Source organism: Macrobrachium nipponense, chromosome 3 (assembly GCF_015104395.2).
Source record: "Macrobrachium nipponense isolate FS-2020 chromosome 3, ASM1510439v2, whole genome shotgun sequence".
NCBI lineage: Eukaryota > Metazoa > Arthropoda > Malacostraca > Decapoda > Palaemonidae > Macrobrachium > Macrobrachium nipponense.
Window position 1 is genome coordinate 83,421,712 of NC_087202.1, and position 20,338 is coordinate 83,442,049.

The 20,338-nt window shown below is 40.7% G+C and overlaps 1 protein-coding gene across 4 annotated transcripts in view; it reads right to left on the minus strand.

The window, feature by feature from the left end:
* Positions 1-3,677: 3,677 nt before the first annotated feature.
* Positions 3,678-20,338, minus strand: part of LOC135221864 (uncharacterized) — a 20,243-nt gene continuing 3,582 nt past the window's right edge. For all 4 annotated transcript variants that reach the window (XM_064259810.1, XM_064259812.1, XM_064259814.1 and 1 more), the window contains exons 2-4: positions 18,376-19,213; positions 8,883-9,071; positions 3,678-4,711 (exon numbers count right to left, since the gene is read on the minus strand). In XM_064259810.1, the coding sequence (XP_064115880.1) occupies positions 4,513-4,711; positions 8,883-9,071; positions 18,376-19,109 (1,122 nt within the window). In that variant the 5' untranslated portion in view covers positions 19,110-19,213 and the 3' untranslated portion in view covers positions 3,678-4,512. The remainder of the gene's footprint in view (positions 4,712-8,882; positions 9,072-18,375; positions 19,214-20,338) is intronic.

Genomic DNA, 20,338 nt, shown 5'->3' on the forward strand with positions numbered 1-20,338 from the left:
CGGAAAACCTGACAGTAACAAATTCCGTATGCTCACCAACAAAATCCCGCGGCAAAGCCTCTCTTAAGATCAACGACTGTGCCGCTCCCGTATCGCGTAAAATTCTTACCCGTTTCCTACAGGACCCATCAACCACAGCGACACTGCCAAGAGACACAAAAAGAGAAAAAGGCTTCATTTCCCCGTCCGAGAGTCATTGATCAGAGGTCTTTGGCGAATTATAGTCTCTGTCTCTCTTTTTCTCGACCCCCATTACAGGACGAGCATTATTTTGCAGGGATCTCCGGAAGGCATAACACATGCTTTTAACGTGCCCCCTCTTGTTGCAGAAGAAGCACGTTAATGACTTTGCCTTCTCAGGGTCATAATTATTTGACTTGTTAAACCTGTTGGATGAAAAAGACTTATTATTATTACTAGTTTTGTTACCCCTATTATAATTATTAACAGTATTGGACCTATTATTATTATTATTCCATCCACTTCTAAACCAACCAGGCTTCATATTGGAAAAGACACCACCTAACTCATTTTTATGAGACAAGTAGTACTCGTCACTGGCAATAGCTACCTCTTGCAAAGTGTCGAGTTTCAATTCCTCCAAATGAACCTTTAACTTGTCCGGCACACACCTTTTAAATTCCTCTACCAACACTAATTCCTTCATTTTATCAAAATCGTCCACTTCTTTGGACTTAAACCAATCCTCGGCAGACTGCTTTTTCCCTCGCGCAAACTCTACGAAGGTTTGATCATTCCCCTTTTGCAGATTTCTAAAGCGTTGACGATACGCTTCGGGGACCAACTCATACGCTTTCAAAACGATAGATTTGACACTGTCATAATCTAAAGACAAATCCTCATTAAGGGTAACATACACTTTCTGCGCCCTACCAATTAATTTACTCTGTATCAGAGTAGTCCAGAACTCTTGTGGCCAACCTAATGTACCTGCAATTCTTTCGAATGAAACAAAAAATTCCGCCACATTACACTCCTGGAAATTCGGAACAAATTTAAGTGCCTGCGCCAAATTGATTGTAGGTGTTACAGACCTATCTGGGTTAGGGGAAGGGGCTGAAGGACCTACATCACGCCTCTCCCTTTCGAACTGCCTTTCCCTCTCCCTTTCATCAGCCTTGAATTTCTCCAAATTAAACTCTAAAGTCTTTAATTCAATTTGCTTACTTAATAATTCAACAGACACTTCTTCCTTAATCTGTTTAACCTGTTCACCACCTGATCCCTTTCCAGACTTCACATATTCATAAACTTGCAGCAATAGTAGACCCTTTCTGATTGTCACCGGATACTCAATTTCAAAATAATTCGCTACCTCTTCTAACTCTGGCTTATTCAATTCAGCCAACCTTTCGTGCCACCCCTCTCCACTCAGGAGCTCATTCACGTCCAGTGTAGCCATTATGACAGTTGCAATAGTTAAATCTTACAATAACAACAGCTAATACCAAACCAAAAATTGAGGTGTAAATATGTATCCTTGCAAAAAAAATTCTAACTCTCCCCCAAGAATCAAACTTGCACTTACAAATGGATACGCAGGATCGTATTATCCTGTCTACAACGGTCGCCAATTTGTAACGGCTTGTTTTACCGTCACCAAAATACTATTCAATTTTCTCTTTAAGTATCCATATACCACTGATACCTTACCATGGGACAGCGAGATCCCCCTGGTTTTATAAGGTGGAATCATACCACAAACTCAATTTTCAAAGTGCAAGGATGAATTCAAGGGAGTAGTAAACAAACACAATGAAAAACCATAAATTTAATACATAAAGAACCAGACAGAAAATACACCTGAACCTCTTTAAGAACAGGAAATAAATGAATTACTATCACACTTAATAACAATTCAACACACGTATACAAAATTAAGATAGCATAACCAACACACTCAAACCAAAATAAGGGGGCCCAGAAAGGAGGAGGAAATCAAAAAGAAAGAATATCCTGACGATTACAGGCTAATACCAAGCTTGTCACCAAAAATCTTCATGTTCAAAAATGCTTATTATTCTTTTTAAAGAATACAGAATCCTCCACGTCTGGAGGAGTGGTACCACAGGTGGTTAATAACTAGGGGGCCCAGTCGAGCAGTCTCCACAGAATCGTAGCCGTGATCAATGCAAAAAGGTATTAAACAACCTTACCATGGGACAGCGAGATCCCCCTGATTTTATAACTGAACCAGAGGTGGTGCGGTGATTCCCAAGGACGTCCAGATATGTTATCTGGAGAGATCTCCCAATCTGAAGATAACAGATATTCAGTGATCCTCGGGTCCTGCAGATACGGGTAAATCACCAATAGAGGCTGCAAGCACCACGAAGCAAGAGACGGCAGTACTCTTAGTGCACGAGGCAAGGTCAAAAATCATCCAAAAGTGACAAGGTCCAGAGAACGACTGCCTGTTCTCCTCCCTTAAGCCAAGAAGTTAACCCCCCCCCCCTTTATCCACAGGGGAGGGACCACTCACACAACCTCCTTAAAGATAAACACAAATGTTAATAACAAGCAAACAGTTGTTATACAAAACGACAAGTGAAACTTAAAAACTAGGTTTAACAAATATCAAAAAAAATAAATTTAATAATAATATTTAATGAAAAAGGATCACATACTGACACTGGCCCCCAAAGACTGGAATGGGTGAACAGAATACTAGAAGAATTCTGTTTAGCTGTGATAAGTGGAATGGCAAACATCTAGGCTGGACCAGTCCTGAAGAAATACATACACCACCAAAGTCTGAGGGTCCTAGAAGGGAGAGCAATAAACTGGCAGTTTCTTGTTCACTGATGCTGCAAAAAACTCACATTTGACACACTCCAGTTTTCACAATGACTGGCAGACTTGTGGATGCAGTGACCCCACTCTGTAGGAAGCTGCCTTTTATATCTTAGCTGATCTACCAAAATATTGTCTTTCCCTGGGATGAGCTGTGGAATCAGCACTATGTTCATCACTTGTGCCCAAAATAGTAACTTTTCTGCAAGTAAAAATATTGAACCAGGTTTTTGCATTACCATGACCTCTTCCACAGAACCAAAAGTTTGAGGTTGTTATGTAACTTGCCCAGAAACGCTCCACAAACTTTCATTGTTTTCTGTATGTAACACTGTTTATTCCCTATAAAATGTGTATTTAAAAATATTTTTGGGGGTCTGGAATGCATTAATTGTATTTAATTATTCCTTATGGGAATTATCGTTTCAGTTTTCACACGTTTTAAATTTCATGGGTCCCACTGTATATAAAATTTACATTTTTATGATAAAATAAAGTTTTAAATATACTTCCCAAGTAATTACGAATAGTACTCCCTTTATGGGAAAAGGGCCAAAACAATTGAACTCCTTGCTGAAGTTGCTCCTCTCTTACCCTGAAAGTGGGCAGGGTCTACTTAACCTACACTGACACTAGCACCACTGCGATTTTCCCAATTTTTAAGCTGCCAATGAGTGAAACTGTAAGCAATGTAATTACTTGGTAAGTATATATAAAATTTTATCATAAAAAATTTAATTTTTCATAAATGTTCCACATTTTTAGTTTGTGTATTTTTCCATACAAAACTAAGTCTGCTGACTTTCAAGCAAGAAAATACACTAAGAACAGGAATAAAGAATTTGACTTCAGATGAAATAAAATTAGCATTTACCCAATGTGTTTTATTAAATTTTTTTCACTGCATCAGAGAAATTCAAGATACAACAGGGTTTCTGAACCAAACTGTTGAAAAATTCTCACAGTTGCATGGCACCTAATTACTACCAATTTTGAATACTGTAACATAATAGATTAACTTCTTTTACCACTTAAGAGTGAGACAAAGTCCCTTTCGCAGGTTCTTCTTTTATAATTGAAGTTCAGTACGGTATTAATATAATAATGTACAAAGCATCCAATGCATTTCAAGTACTGCAGTAGTGTACAGTACATATAGCACAAAAAAGGGTAAGTGTACTCTACAGTACAGAGTAACGTACAAAGAATGAATTTATGAGCAAAATGACTAAAGAACACTACACAATAATAATCCAGTAAAGACAATTCTGATAGACTGTCTTTAAATTTTAACAAATTCTGAAACAGGAAACGGCATAAAATAACAAACAATTACGCATAGGTACCCTAACGGTAAGAAGGCTCGGGTTCAAGCATACCATGGGGTGATTATATTATTATGAATTAAGTTAAGTATAACTTAGTTTAACCAGATCACTGAGCTGATTAACAGCTCTCCTAAGGCTGGCCCAAAGGATTAGATATTTTTGTGGCTAGGAACCAATTGGTTACCTAGCAATGGGACCCACAGCTTATTGTGGAATCCGAACCACATTACTATATCGAGAAATGAATTTCTAACCAACAGAAATGAATTCCTCTGATTCAACATTGGCAGAGCAAGGAGATGAACTCGCGACTACCAAATTGGTAGGCGAGCACATGAACCACTCATCCAACGAGGAACTACGTATATCATTATGAATGAAAGAGGTACTTCTTATATAGATGATACAAAAGTCGCTTTGCAGTTGTAGGATTATCTTTGGCTATCATCTCTAACCAACGGTCTAGAATAAGTTTTGAAGGAAGAAAGAAGTGTGACTGTAACCATCTGTAAGTTTCTGGGCTGTGAGCATATATAGCAAGTGCTAAAATTTTTTCACGGGTACTGAATCTGAAATGAAAGAAAGAAAATAGTTAAGCACTGGTACAGGCATGAGAATTGTCAGTTAAAACTACAAATATCAAGGTGATAACAGAAGTTTCAGAGTTCCTTCACATCATAAAATTTTACCTTATAAAAGCAAGATGTCACAAAAACAGAAAGCTGACCATTTCAAAATCCAAATTTACCTATGGGACACTGGTGAGGTTACCAAATGAGTATGAGGTCTACTAGAATAAGGCAGTCTCTACCTCACAGACCATCTGATTAATACAACTTGCAGGGTTAGTGGTGGATCTGCTTTATTAGCCACTAGATAATTACAGTATATAAAAATGTTTTAAAAATTCTTGATGTATTCATCACAAACCTTAAAACATTTTGCAAACTGATAAGTGCATTGAGGGAAATGTCCTCCACTCAGCCAACAATTATGACTTCATTACGATATAAATAATCAATACTATGTTAATCATTTAAGCAAACTGTGACAGTCAAAATACTGTAATAAGGCTTGCTGCATTTGACAGACAGCAGCTATGCTTGAAGTTGTAGCCAATTTGACAAAAAATTTGAAGACGTACACAATATAGAAAACTGACTCATCATTCATCATATCCTATATCAAGACTCCATGGAATATGTTCTTGGCCATGAATGACACATTGCAAAACTAGCCCTACATCTATCCCATGGACTCTTCCTCTCCTTAATATTTGTCTGCAGTCTGTCATACCCCCATAATATACTGGATTACCATTTGTCCTTAGTTCCTGTGCTCAAGATAAAGCCTATGGTGTCTATATCAAACCCTAGATCATTAACCCACCATGAAGAAAAAATACCCAGATTTCTTGTAATGATTACAATACAAAAAACTGTTACTGCATTATACTCACTTTTTAATGTATTTCACGGCACAAGGCCTGCACCAGAATTACTATAGATGCAAGTTTGTTTTAACAGTGATTGTGTGACATACTTTGAGCATTTAGTCTCAAGGGCAAATTCCTGACTGCCTTGAGTAAATTGTGTCACATGTGTTTTCGAACTGCTTCCCAACTGTTATTTGGTACTCTTGCATTATGAAGAACATACCTTTCTCTGCATTCCACAGTATTTACTTTTCAAATGAATCATTAAATGGTGATTATAGGTTATGTAGCCTAAAAATTTTAGTACAATTTATAATTTCCTACTCCTGGCCATATTACTTTCAAGGTACAGTCATGTGCAAAACTGGTGCCACAATTCTTCCTGTATAGCTGAAACTCCAGATGTAAAGAAAAATGTCATATGGCTGCCAAGTAGTATTGAACTTTTCTTTTTTCATTTCAGATGTCACATATGTTAAGTTTGTCAATTCTTAAAATTTTTTACATATAAGATAATTTCACTACTGTAAAACATATTACAGTACTGCCTTATTTATAATATAAGTATTTTTTTGCATTCAGAAAAGAGATAAATCTACAGCATGTTAAGTTGCCACTTAGAGACATTTGACAAAATCCTAGAGTCATGTACATCAGTTTGGAGCATGGCTGTACTAACAGAATTTTCCAAAAGATACACAACTAAACTAACCATGTCCATGATTATATTATTTTCTTAACCCTTAATGGACGGATACCCTCATATGAGTAACAATACTAACAGATTTGAGTAGTGGACAGATTATCTCCTGGTGAGCATCAATACGTATTATGCGGCATCGACTTGGAGAAATGGGGTAGGAAAGAGGTTCTATTACTTCAATAGCTCATATATTTACTAATGCCAACTTTTAGTTTGCCAATTCTAGACGTCTCATGAGGCAGTTGTGTACTTGGTTTTAGTTCTTATCTTAAATGATTGTATGTCAGTTATAATTGTAATTTTGCAGAGAAAAGTGTAAGAAACATTAGAATAAAACGTATAATCCAAAAAAGATACTGCATCTTCATTCTCAGTAAATTTACGCAAATATTTTATAACAAATATGCTCCAAATTTGTTACTGATTTTAGCTCTTATCTGTTATGATATTGTGCGAGCTGTAATTACAATTTTACAAAATAAAATAAAATTAACTATTATAAAAAAACATGTATAACTAGGTAAAATTTACGATTGTCTTGTTGAAGAGGCCCACGAGAGGTTGTAAATAGTCATTTTCAATGTCTCTTGGAAGGTATTGAGTGTAAAAAAAAAAATTTTTTCTTACACCTTGTGCATTTGCATATCTTCCTCTTTCCATTGATATGTTTTTTCTTAAACCGGCCGACCTCAAAGTTTGCCCGGTCTGGAGTGCTGCATTTTGATTTTCTAGCTGGGCTCCTAAGGGTTAATCATCAATTCTGAGATTCACTGTTACCAAAGTAATAACAGCTTTGCAAATAATGGGCCACAACTGCATGATTTTCCTAACCATATTTTTATTTTATATTATCTTTACTTAAAGATTTGAACCTCAATCAAAATTAAAAAGACTTTTTTTTTCAAACTATTGTAAATGGAAATTAGCACATTCTTTACTATCTTTACAATGTAACATTCATGGTTCCAACTACAAAATTTGACTGGTATGTACACAAATGAAAGGTTGACACGAAGTGAAAAATTAAATATTTGCACAATATCATTCATACCACCATCATATTTGAGTTACAGGAGGTCTCGCATATAAAAAAATTTTGTTAAAGGATGTTTTGTTCACAGAAAAATCTGCTCTGTCAATGGACATTACTCGCTTTACACATGGACAGACAACTAGCTAAAACAAGTATGGGATTAGGTGCATCTGTGTGTGCGGTTCCAAGATGAAGCAAGGAGGAAGTGCTCAGTTTAGCTGTAGCTGTCATTCAGTGCACAACTGCACTAAACTATTTTGTCTTTTTTTTTTATTTCTAGTGATTCCATTGCTAATACAGTACATATATAGTATCTGGTAAGTCATCATAAGCCATGAGAAGGTTTGTGATGACAGCAAACCAAAAAGGAAAGAACAATAGATGAGGAAATGAAAGAGGATGTTCTTAGTTCATTAATAAAAGAAATACAATCTGTGCACACTAAGGGGAAATACAGTGTCTCCTTGAAAAATGTCACCCATACAAAACTGTAATAAACCATGTTATAGACCTGCTGGGTGACAATGCTATGCCTCACTTTAAAACAACCCCAGATGTATGGTTGCCTACCCTACCACCTTAGAGAAGAGGAGTCCCTTCCAAACAACAGCCTCTCTTCCTCTTCACCTTCCTCCTCACCATTCATTCATTTATACCACTGAAAGAAACATACATACATACATACATGTACATATAAAATTAACAGTGTTAGAGCATCTCATTAAAAAACTGAAAAGATATCTGAAATACAAACATGCATTTACCCATCCTTAAGAATGAACTTCCTGCCCTTCATCATGTTTCTAGTCTACTTAGCTTATATTTTATCTTATTAAGAACCTTTTCAGTTTCTACCCCTGGAGACTATGATGCAAAAGTATGAAATTATAAAGAAAAAAAAAGACTTGATATTACAGATGGCGAATCCCCATGCCAAGAAATAACCATGGGGAAAAAGGGGTTGAACAGTAAAAATAAAAAATAAATAAAATTATAATATAAATAACCCCTGATAGCAAATGCCATAACTTTTTAATTTTTATTGGCAAAAAGCATTATAGACTTTTCCCACCAATGCTCTAAACCAATCAGCGCAGAGAATGCAAATGGTGAAGTGACTGTGAAGTAACTGCACTAAGGCAATGGTAGAGATTTAGACAAAGTTAGCACTGTCAAAAGTGATGCTGGCTCTCTTTGGGTTAATGATAACAATGAGGCTGCAAGTGAAAAGACTGCTTGGTATTGATACCCTAAGTATTTCTGTCTCTTAATATGTGTGTGCATACCAATTTGTTGTGTATATGTAAAATATACTGGAAGTTGTACTATAAAAAGGTGAATGAATGGGCATACTGTGATATGTATATTTTTATTTAATAGGCTATTGAAATCAATTAATTACCGTTTAGGCTATTTAAATCAATTAATTACTCGTAATTACATTAGGAGTACATATAGTGCATTTAAAATTTCTTGGACTTCTAGTTAAAGTTTACTTCATCATTAAGTTTAAATCTATAAGGATAATGCTCTGTATTTAACCAATGAAAAAAATCTGAAAATAATTACCTGACTCCCTGAAGATTTTTGCTGTTTGCCTTCAGCTGAAGAATGAAAAATACCAACTGTTCCTCATTCAGTAACTTTGAAGCTCCATATACAAGATCCAAAACTTTTGTAAATTGAGGTTTCTTCTGAATTTTCTGAACTAGCTGCTGATATTTTTGCTGCAAAGCAGCTAGCTGCTGACGATGGTTCCTGTAAATAGCAAATCAATATTGAAAGTCAAATTCTGCAAATATTCGATCATACACATGAAACACCAGCATGTTCTTATCATTCAAATTATACAAAGATTTAAGGAGCACAGGTCTCAATGGTTATTAACTTGCAAAGCATGCTTCTGTAGATAGTGTATCTACAGGAAAACATTCCAGAATAAACAAAGATTTATCACAATGCAGATAAATACGAGCACCTGCAAACATAAGCAGCAATATAAGCCACAAAACATCAGTAACAGAGCAAGGCACTTCAAAAGTAGTATTACAGTTCCAAAGTTTACAAGCATCAGAATCAATGATGTTGCCAGGAAGATTGTTCCACAGGTTAACAAAAATGGGAATGAAAGACTTCTGAGACTAATAAATGTGACATAAGTGCACGTTTACAGCATATGAATATTGACCCTTGGCAAAGCAAGAAGCATACACTACTACTCTGGGCACAAGAACTACAGGTTTTTTTCCAAACCATGAAGTATGCACTACAGGGCACAAACTAAAGGTTTTTTAAAAGGCAAGATGTATGCAGTATACTTCTAAAGGTTATATGCATTAAAGGTGTCCTTGCAAGGCACGAAGCATGAACCACTACTTAAGGCAAGCAATAAAGGTGATTATAGAAATTTCTTGCTGAAATAGTTTATGAAAGACAGGCAACCAGGATGTACTCTGATAATGAAGCATATTATAATAACTGTCACATCTAGCAAGATCCACTAGTGTAGTAAAACAGACTGAGAAACTGGGGTGGTCTCCTGCAGGCAACCAACCCTGTTCCCAAAAGGGGCAAATCATATCTGTGGAGCTGTCAATATGCATACCCAGGTGAACTGACTGAGGCAGAGCCTAGGTCTAATTTCATCAGTTTATCTGCAGGCCCAAGAACTGGCCAGAAGCAGACTTATGTGGTTCCTCAACTCCTCTTGACATAGCTAAAACCAGCCAGTCATCCAGATACCAATGAAATGCAGGCCTAGTTGATTAATGCAGGCAACTACAGGTGCCAAGAGTTCTATTGTTGACCTGAGAGGCTGTGCAAAGTAAAGTGTGCCAGAAAAAGAACTAAGAACCTCAAAGATTCAGTGTTCTGCGCTGATGAACTACAAAGCCCTCTGAAGATCATGATGTCAGGATCTAAAGAGAGGTCAAGAGATTCGAGATAACGACCAAACCTTGTCTTTCTTGGCCACCTGTATATGGTGACTTAAAACTGGGATCAACTCAGAGTAGATGATTCATGGTGCTGACAAGAGGGAATCTTCTGATGAAAAATCTACTTGGGGAGGGAAGCAGATTGGGTAGATGATGATAATCATACTAATTATAACAGAACAAAATAAATAAAGGGAGCAAAGTTCTGCCAACGACAGTATCTTTGTTTGACAGCACACATGTAACAAACATGAAGAACCAAAATGCATCCTACAGAGATTGAGATAACAAGCCCTGGTTTAATCCTCTGCTGAAGGCCAACCACCTGTGAGAAGAGAACTGGCATCAACAAGAGCCCACTCTTAACAGTTTAACAATGCTAAGTTTTTCCTACATAACAGCGCACTTGTCCCTTCTGCACCTGTCCAAAAGGGTGAACAAGGCACTAGCATACTTGGCAATGGCCTCCATAGCCTGTGATAAGAAGCCCCGGATCTGGAAAATTTCCAAAGGCAGTGGTTTAGATGAAGATCCAAAGACAGAGCTCAAATATCCTTGAACCTAACATCTTGATATGCAACACTTGAAGCATCATGCAGAGATTGGGAGGAATGGTATATAGTGCCCAGGAGTAGTTGGGTTCTTGAGGATAGTCAGGTTCATCAAACCACAAGTCATAACACACATGGGACTATGCAGGAGCAGTTTTATAAATAGGCAAGACCACAGAGGGCACTAGCAGATGTATGCACAGACAACGAGAAAGTGGGTAGTATCATAGAAGCAAAAATTGTGAGGCCTTGATAACTTTCAAAATATACAAAAGTATTACATGATGAATAAAATTTCATGAACAATTCACTTACTCTGATTTTAGATTACAAGGAAAAAATATGAAATGATATTGTTAAACTACAATAAAGTTTTGTACATACTTACCTGGCAGATATATACTTAGCTATAGTCTCCGACGTTCCCGACAGAATTTCAAATCTCGCGGCACACGCGACAGGTAGGTCAGGTGGTCTACCTTACCCGCCGCTGGGTGGCGGATGTACGAACCACTCCCGTAAGCTTGTCAGATTTTTCTCTTCCACCTGTCTCCTGAGGGGAGGCTGGGTGGGCCATTAATTGTATATATCTGCCAGGTAAGTATGTACAAAACTTTATTGTAGTTTAACAATATCATTTTTGTACATGAACTTCCCTGACAGATATATACTTAGCTGATTGGCACCCTTGGTGGAGGGTAAGAGACAGCTCAATAATACAGGTAAGACGGGAAACAACTAATGTTGTAGGATATAAAAAACTCCTTGGTTCTCACCTTTTCAGGATGAAGACTTCATAGATACTATCTCTGAGTCTGCATTGCCTGGAGAGCTACAGCTAGGACGTGACCTGATGCTGAAAGACTCTCGGATCTACCACTGGGATATGTGATCCCCTATTGTGGTAGAATCCAAGTCGGATGCTGTTAGAGGGACCTTGTCCGCTTACCTAACAGATCCTTACCACTACCTCTGCAAGGAGCCAAAACCCACCAGACCACCTAACCAAAATACAAAGGGTTAATATTACGACAAAAAGAGGTGCCTCCTGCAACCTCTTTCAGACAACCAAAAAACAACAATATAAAATATAGGGTAACATATAAAAAATTTATTTACACAGGATAAGTTTCAGCTCCTTGCCCCAGCACCGAATCCGCCGATACGAAAGGACCCAAGGCGAAGCATTTATCATATGTGATTTTTACATCACGTAGGTAGTGGTTTGCGAAAACCGATTGGCATCTCCAAAAAGTCGCCTCCATCAAGTTCCGCACAGACATATTTTTTCTGAATGCCAGCGAAGTTGCGATGGCTCTCACCTCGTGAGCTTTCACTTTCAGTAGTCTAAAATGATCTTCCTTACAGGCAACATGTGCCTCTGTAATAAGGCTTCTCAGAAAAAAGGAAAGAGCATTCTTCGACATGGGCCGTGTGGGGTCCTTTACGGAGCACCAAAGCACATCTTGATTAGCCTTAAGTTGTTCCTTCCTCTTAAGGAAATACTTCATAATTCTCATAGGGCAAAGAGTTCTTTCAGGCTCTTCCCCTACTAGAAAAGATAAACTACGAACTTCAAAGCTCCTGGGCCAAGGGCGTGATGGGTTTTCATTCTTTGCCAGGAAACTTGGAAGAAATGAACACACCATAGAATCTTCCTTAAACCCTACATTGCCCTCAATAGCTTGGAGCTCACTCACTCTCTTAGCTGTAGCTAGGGCCAAAAGGAAGATACCTTCTTTCGTCAAATCCTTGAAAGAGGCTAAGCCAGAGGTTCGAATCTAGACGATCCAAGGAATTGTAGGACTACGTCTAGATTCCAGTTCGGTACTACATGAGGACGCTTAATGGTTTCAAATGATCTAATAAGATCATGCAGGTCCTTATCATCGGATATATTTAAGCCTCTATGCCGAAATACCGCCGCCAACATACTGCGGTATCCCTTAATAGTTGACAACCAGATGACCTTCTTCATTGAGGAAAATAAGGAAATCCGCAATTTGGGTCACAGAGGTACTGGAAGAGGAAATGTTCTTCCTCTTGCACCAACGTCTGAAGACATCCCACTTTGACTGGTATACACGCAAGGTGGAAGGTCTCCTCGCTCTTGCGATTGCTTTTAGCAGCTGTTTCTGAAAAGCCTTTCGCTCTGACCAAACTTTGGACAGTCTGAAACCAGTCAGACTGAGAGCGAGGAGATTTTTGTGGTACCTGTCGAAGTGGGGTTGTCTGAGTAGATCGCTCCTTAGCGGGAGCGATCTTGGAAGGTCCACCAACCATTCCAGTACCTCTGTGAACCATTCTTGGGCCGGCCAAAAGGGAGCGATTAAGGTCATTCTCGTTGAATCGGACTCTACGAACTTCTTGATGGTTAGCCCCAGAATCTTGAAGGGGGGAAACGCGTAGACGTCGAGTCCGTTCCAGTCCAGAAGAAGAGCATCTATTGCTACTGCCTCTGGATCCGATATCGGAGAGCAGTAAGGATCCAGCCTCGTTGTTTCTTTGACGTGGCAAAGAGGTCTATGTGTGGCCTGCCCCATAACTTCCACAGGCTCTGGCATACATCCAGATGAAGGGTCCACTCTGTGGGAAGGACCTGATCTTTCCTGCTGAGGAGATCTGCTCTTACATTCCTTTCTCCCTGCACGAACCTGGTGAGAAGCTTGATTCCTCTTTCTTCTGCCCACAGAAGAAGGTCTCTTGCTGTCTCGTACAGGAGAAGGTATGCGTCCCCCCTCCGTTTCCTGATGTATGCCAGAGCTGTAGTGTTGTCCGCGTTGACCTGCACTACCGATCTTCTGACTTTGGGCTCGAAAGCCTTCAGAGCCAACCACACAGCCATCAACTCCTTTCTGTTGATGTGCCAGGCTACCTGGTCCCCCACCCAGGTACCTGACACTTCGCTGGTTCCCAGAGTTGCACCCCACCCCATGTCCGACGCGTCGGAGAACAACACCAGGTTGGGGGTCTGTGATTGAAGAGACAGTCCCTTCGCAAAGAGGTTGGGATCTGTCCACCATAAGAGATGTTTCTTGATGTCCTGGGATAACGACAGGGAGAACGTCCAAATCCTGAGAACGACGACTCCAATTCCGATGAAGAAAGAATTGGAGTGGTCTCAGGTGCAACCTTCCTAGGGAAACGAATTGCTCCAGAGAGGAGAGCGTCCCCAGCAGACTCATCCATCCCTCACTGTGCATACTTCTTTCCCTAAGAAGGTTGTTACTCTCTCGAATCCTCGGGCTATCCTTTCCTGCGAGGGAAAAGCCCGAAAACTCAGAGAGTTCATCTGTATCCCGAGATACACACACTCTTGCTCGGGAATTAGTGATGACTTCTTGAAATTGACGAGAAGTCCCAAAGCCTTCGTCAATTCTAAAGTTACTTGTAAGTCCTTCAAACAACGATCTTCTGAATTGGCCCTTATTAGCCAATCGTCGAGGTACATGGATATCCTCACCCCTTTCAAATGAAGCCATTGAGCCACATTCCTCAAAATCCCCGTGAACACTTGAGGGGCCGTCGAGAGGCCGAAACACAGAGCCCTGAACTGAAAAATTTTCCCCCCCATCATGAATCTGAGAAACTTCCTCGAGGAAGGATGGATCGGTACGTGGAAGTAAGCGTCCTGTAAATCCAAGGAAACCATCCAGTCCCCTGGACGAAGTGCTGCCAGCACTGATGAAGGCGTTTCCATCGTGAACTTCTTCTTTTCTACGAAGAAGTTCAGGGCGCTTACATCCAACACCGGTCTCCATCCTCCTGAGGACTTCGGAACTAGGAAAAGGCGGTTGTAGAAGCCCGATGAATGATGGTCTGCCACTAGTTCGATAGCCCCCTTCTCCAGCATCTGATCTACTGCTAGATGGAGAGCTTGATTCATGACGGGGTCTCTGTACCTGGCCGTCAGTTCCCTTGGGATGGTCGTCAAGGGAGGTCTTTCGACGAAAGGGATGAGGTAACCTCTCCTCAAAATAGAAAGGGTCCAAGGATCCGCCCCTTTTTGGGCCCAGACTTCTGCAAACTCTAAGAGTCTGGCGCCCACCGTTGATTGAAGGACTTGCAAGTTATTTGGGGGCTTTAACAGACTTGGCGAAAGTCTTACCCCTTCTTGAAGGTCTACGACCTCTAAACGTAGAGGTTCTTGATGAAGATGCCTCGAAAGGGTTCTCGAACACTTGTCTTTTCCTTCTTAGCCTTGGTAGGGAAGGAAGGGCGAGGTTTTTCTTGCCGACTGTGCCAAAAGGTCCTGGGTGGCTTTGGCCGAAAGTGACCTCGAAATGTCCTGCACTCGATGTTTCGGGAACAACTGAGTAGACAGAGGAGCAAACAGCAAAGAAGACCTCTGAGCATGGAGACCGACTTCGTTAAGAAGGAACAATAAACCGACCTCTTCTTTCACGATCCCGGCCCATAAAGGGAGGCGATTTCACTCGCTCCGTCTCTTACCGACTTGTCCATACAAGACAAAACACACATAAGATCTTCTGGCGAAATTGACTCTGGCACTTCAATTTTCTTGGCTAGGACTCCCAACGACCAATCAAGGAAGTTAAATACTTCTAGCACTCTAAACATACCTTTGAGCCAATGATCCAATTCATTCATTGCCCAAGTCGTCTTAGCAGAGTTAAGGGCAGTTTCTCCTTGTCGAATCTACCAGTGCCGAAAAATCCGAATCAGCCGAAGACGGTAGACCCAATCCTAAGGGCTCTCCTGTTTCGTACCAGAAACCAGCGCGTCCTGATAACTTCGAAGGAGGAAAAGCGAACATCGTTTTCCCCGCTTCTTCTTTGGAAGCCATCCAGGAACCAAAACTCCTCAGTGCCTTCTTCATAGAAAGAGTTGGCTTCATCCTCACACAAGAAGAACTCTTCGCTGTCTTCGCCGTTGAAAAAAGTGAATGAGGAGAAGGAGGAGCCGTAGGAGTAAGGGAATCCCCAAAAACTTGTAAAAGTAGCTCTGTAAGCTTCTTGTAAGAAGAGACAGCAGCAGAAGTGTTCGGTTCCTCATCCGAACCTTCTAGGACGTCTTGTCGAGGCGAGCGCGGAAGATCCTTAGGTGACGAAGGGATCCTAGCAGGAGTTGAGCGAGAGGTTGGAGAACGCCCTCTCTTAGAAGAGTTCACATCCACTGGAGAACGATGAGAAGATCTGGGAAGTCTACGATGAGACTCCCTCTTCGAGGTATACGGAATCTCAGCCGAAGGGAGGAGTAGGGCTCCTACTCCGAGAATCCTCGGAAACATCCACAGGGCGCTTACGAGGAGGCGAGCGCCTACTATACTCTATGCGCCTATCCTGAGGCGAGCGGCTGCCAGGAGAAGAACGCCTATCGAGAAGCAGAGCGCTTGCGCGGCTCTCCATACCTGTCCCCGCTTGCGTACGATCCAACGGAAGTCCGACTGGAAGGCGAAATGCGCCTACTAGGAGAAGGCTGCTTGCGAGACTCTTGACGTCTTAACAGAGGGTGGGTAACATTCAGGAGAAGGGCGCTTCAAAACTACGAGCGCCTACTTGGAGAAGGGCGCTTCCGGGATTCCTGGTGCCTACCAAGAGACAAACGGTCAGGAGAAGTGCGCCTAGAAGCGGGAGAGCGCCTACACGGAGAAGGGCGCTTGAAAGACTCTTGTGTCTGCCCCTAGGAGAATAATCAGGAGTATGACGCCTTAAAAAGAGACGAGCGCCTACTAGGAGATCTATGTGCAGTAGGCTCTTGGCGCCTACCTTGCGGGGAGCGGCTAACAGTAGGCCGTCTATCATGCACACGACTCCTACCAGACTCTAGATGCCTGTCAGGAGAGAAGTCACGATCCGACACTCGAGGAGAGTGACATCTGGAAGAAGAACGCCTACTTGTATAAGGGCGCCTTCTAGAATCTTGAGGCTGCTGAGGAGAAGTTTCACGCGAGGGAGTTGAAGAAATCGCGTGATGAGCAGGTGCAGTTCGCTTACCGGAAGCGGGAATCCAATCTGGAGAAAAAACTTCTTCCTCCATAGAGCGTCCTACCGATGTTTGGCGTCTTGAAATGAACGGAGCCAGGCCGAGGCGAGGGCGCTCACCAGGGCGCGAGGGCGCTCACGCGAGCGAGGGTGCTCACGCGAGCCCCCACCTTCATACGAAACTTCCCCATATGAAGGTGAACGATCCTCTGAAGAGCGGCGTCTAGATCTCTTGATCGGAAGAGAAACGTCCTTCTTCCTACGTGATCTAACTGCTAGAGAGTCTGCTAGCGCCATGATCTGAGCTTGAAGTCTCGCGAGTACTCTCGTAGGAGAATCTTCTTGTTCTTCCTCGGAAGCAGGCGCCGAGCGCGGAGCGCGAGAAGAAGAACGATCACAGGATTTCTTGGGTTTCTTCGCCTCCACCGACGATTCTTCCGGGAAAACCTCCGGACTAGAAGCCAAAGGACTGCAGGGAGCCTTCCAAGCCCTCTTCAACGGGCGCGACGCATCCGGGGAGTTCCAACCTCTCTTTGGAGAGGGAGACGACGAAGAGGAGAAGCATTGGCGTAGAAGCTCCTTCTTGTAGTGATCCGAGGCAGCCTGGGAGCGTACTTCAGGATCTGCCGAGGGGACGCCTGACCGGTGGGGGCTCTCCCTAGCCCTCCTGCGGCTTTCGACTTTCCTACTCCACTGGAACTGGGAGTCTGGAAGAGGTCTAGGCCTAGAGGCACTAAGGAGCCGGTCAGACGCACCCTCCACACACTGGGGACACTGCACTGATCACTAACACTCTCCTTACCTTCCAACTGACGAATCTTCTGATCCATAGAACGATTCTTGGCTTTCAGAGCTGCCGCCTCCGAAGGCGAATCTTCGGCTTCGGTGCGGGGAGCCGGGGCTGCAACTTGGGAAGAAGGTTCTAATTCTACGTTAGTCCTATTAGGATCCACATCCAACTCACTCATTCTAGATCTGCTAGAACTTCTAGAGGAAGCCTTACGCACTCTATCACGTTCCAACTTCCTAACATAAGAAGAGAGAGCCTTATATTCTTCTTCATTCAATCCCTTACATTCATTACAAGGGTTAGCAAAAGCACATTCATTCCCCCTGCATTTCATGCAAACCGTCTGTGTCTACCGAAGCTTTCGGCAACCTCACCTTACATCCTTCATTCACGCAAACCCTAAACAAACCGAAGTTTTAACTACCGATTCTAGATCAGACATCATTAAAGAAAATCAAACTCAAAATCAAACCGGTCCACAATCAGCGTATGCCAAGCCAAACAAAGCGAATACGTCACCAAAAGAAGTCCAAATTAACTCCAGGCAAGCGAGAATCGAAAAACTATCGAGAGGAACCGACAACAGTTGTTAACGTTCCCGCGACAGAGAAAAATCTGACAAGCTTACGGGAGTGGTTCGTACATCCGCCACCCAGCGGCGGGTAAGGTAGACCACCTGACCTACCTGTCGCGTGTGCCGCGAGATTTGAAATTCTGTCGGGAACGTCGGAGACTATAGCTAAGTATATATCTGTCAGGGAAGTTCATGTACAAAAATACAAAGTAATATACATATTTATAGGAAACAACTCAGTGTAAAGGACAAATTAACAATTTTACCTGACAGACTGTTTCCATTCTCTTTCCTTCTGTCTGGATGTGAAGATAGCACCGTCCCCATTCTTAATATCAGAATCTTGCTTATCACACTTTGGTGAAAGTACTTCAGATAACTTACTATCACAAGTTGTACCACCTACTAAGATATTTTTACTTGTATCTGCTGGAACATCTTCTTCACTACCTTCATGACTGCCTTCAAGAAAATCTGAGCCAAAAAAGTCTTGATCAACAAAGTTTTTCTCAAAACTACCTAGATATGACAAAATGTCTTCATTTTCAAGAGAATGCAATTCCCCTGATTTTCTATTGAATCCTTTACTGACACCACTTCTTTCTTTTGATAGCTGGAAAGGTGCAGACCTAGAAAACTTCTCTGCTTCTTCATCAGAGGTATCAAAGTCAGTGACATAGTCATCCAACACCTTGGGCTGGCGCCTTCTCTTAGAGTTTTCTCTTGAACTGGCTTTCTCTGACTCTGTATCAAAACCCAAATTATTGCTTTCATTATCTACAACTGAACCATAACTTCTTTTCATTTTCTGCCTAACATCGCATTTCTGGAATTTAGAACTATCATTAAAGTACAACATATCTAGGCTAGAAGAACGGGGCACATAGGTGCCCTTCCTTGGACGTCCCCGCTTTCTATGGTAAACAGGCAGAGGAGAACTTGTGGAAGCATATCCTCCCTTGGATGAATCGATGCCATCAGTAACCTTCACCTCATCCATTTTCAGTGCTCTTTGTGGAACTTGTAATTTCTATAAAGTCAGTCTTCTCATTGCATTACAAGACCGAAAACGTCTAAAATCATCACGCACAGTTCCATCAAAATCTAGAAATGGAAATTAAAAATTGAATTAAACTATTTTTGTTCCATAAATATAAACCTCTTGTTTTATTTAAATCTGAAACCTATAAATAAACAATTATCAGTTTTTTATCTTTTTAAATACTAATTCGAAATAAAAAATGTTAATACACAGATCAATGAAATGGGCAAATACTTTTACCTAGCCCCGTTATAAAAAAAAAAAGTAGGCAAGGGAGAAAAATAGTATTAATACTGTATCAGCAGTAATAGAACTCAATCTTAAGTAGCAAGCCTAAATAGCCATTAACTTACAAAGAAATCTTTATCAGAAGTGTGTTTACATAAAACAAAGGGAACACTCAGAAGATAACATATAATAACCAAACATATATAAAAAAACAAACTGATGAAAATCTCCACGCTTAAATATAAAGTACTACAATAACGCAAGGCAATGGCAATTGCCTCTCTCAGTATACACATCCTTTAATGAAAAACCCCAGCAAAATATCAATAAAATTTTACTTCATTTACAGAATCCATTAATACTGTAATAATGTAAAACTATGGTAATTTTTTACTATCATACAATGGCTGAAATGGCAAAACAGACTCTGTCCGCTATTTTCATTTGATTTCATCATTATACAAACTATATTCATCTTTTATCGACATGAAAGTATTCTTCACTAACTGGCATTCTTATTTATATGAATTCTTTTCATTTTTATCCATTGTTTTCTTCAAAATAAGACTGAAAAAAAAATGTGACGGCAATGTTTTGGTTTGGATGTCAGGCCAATAGCAAGGAAAGTTTATTTCACCATATTTAACTCAATTCACAGCAGTTTTTCTTGCTTCTAGTTGGCGTAAATGTATCTCTAGATAATCTATTTATATGACACAATGTTATTTTTCAATATGTACTGTACAAAGTGTTTTAAGTCGAAATATGACTTAAGCCTCGCTCTGAAAATAAATCTAGTTATATTTTGTTGATAGATGGCATGGAGGAATGTTTTCATGTAAAAAAGTCAACAGTCTCTATTCACTATTTTCACTTTATTTATCTTTTATCTTTAATTGCTGTAAAAGTATTCTTTCCTAATTGGAGTTCTTATATCTATCAATTTTTTTCGTTTTTAT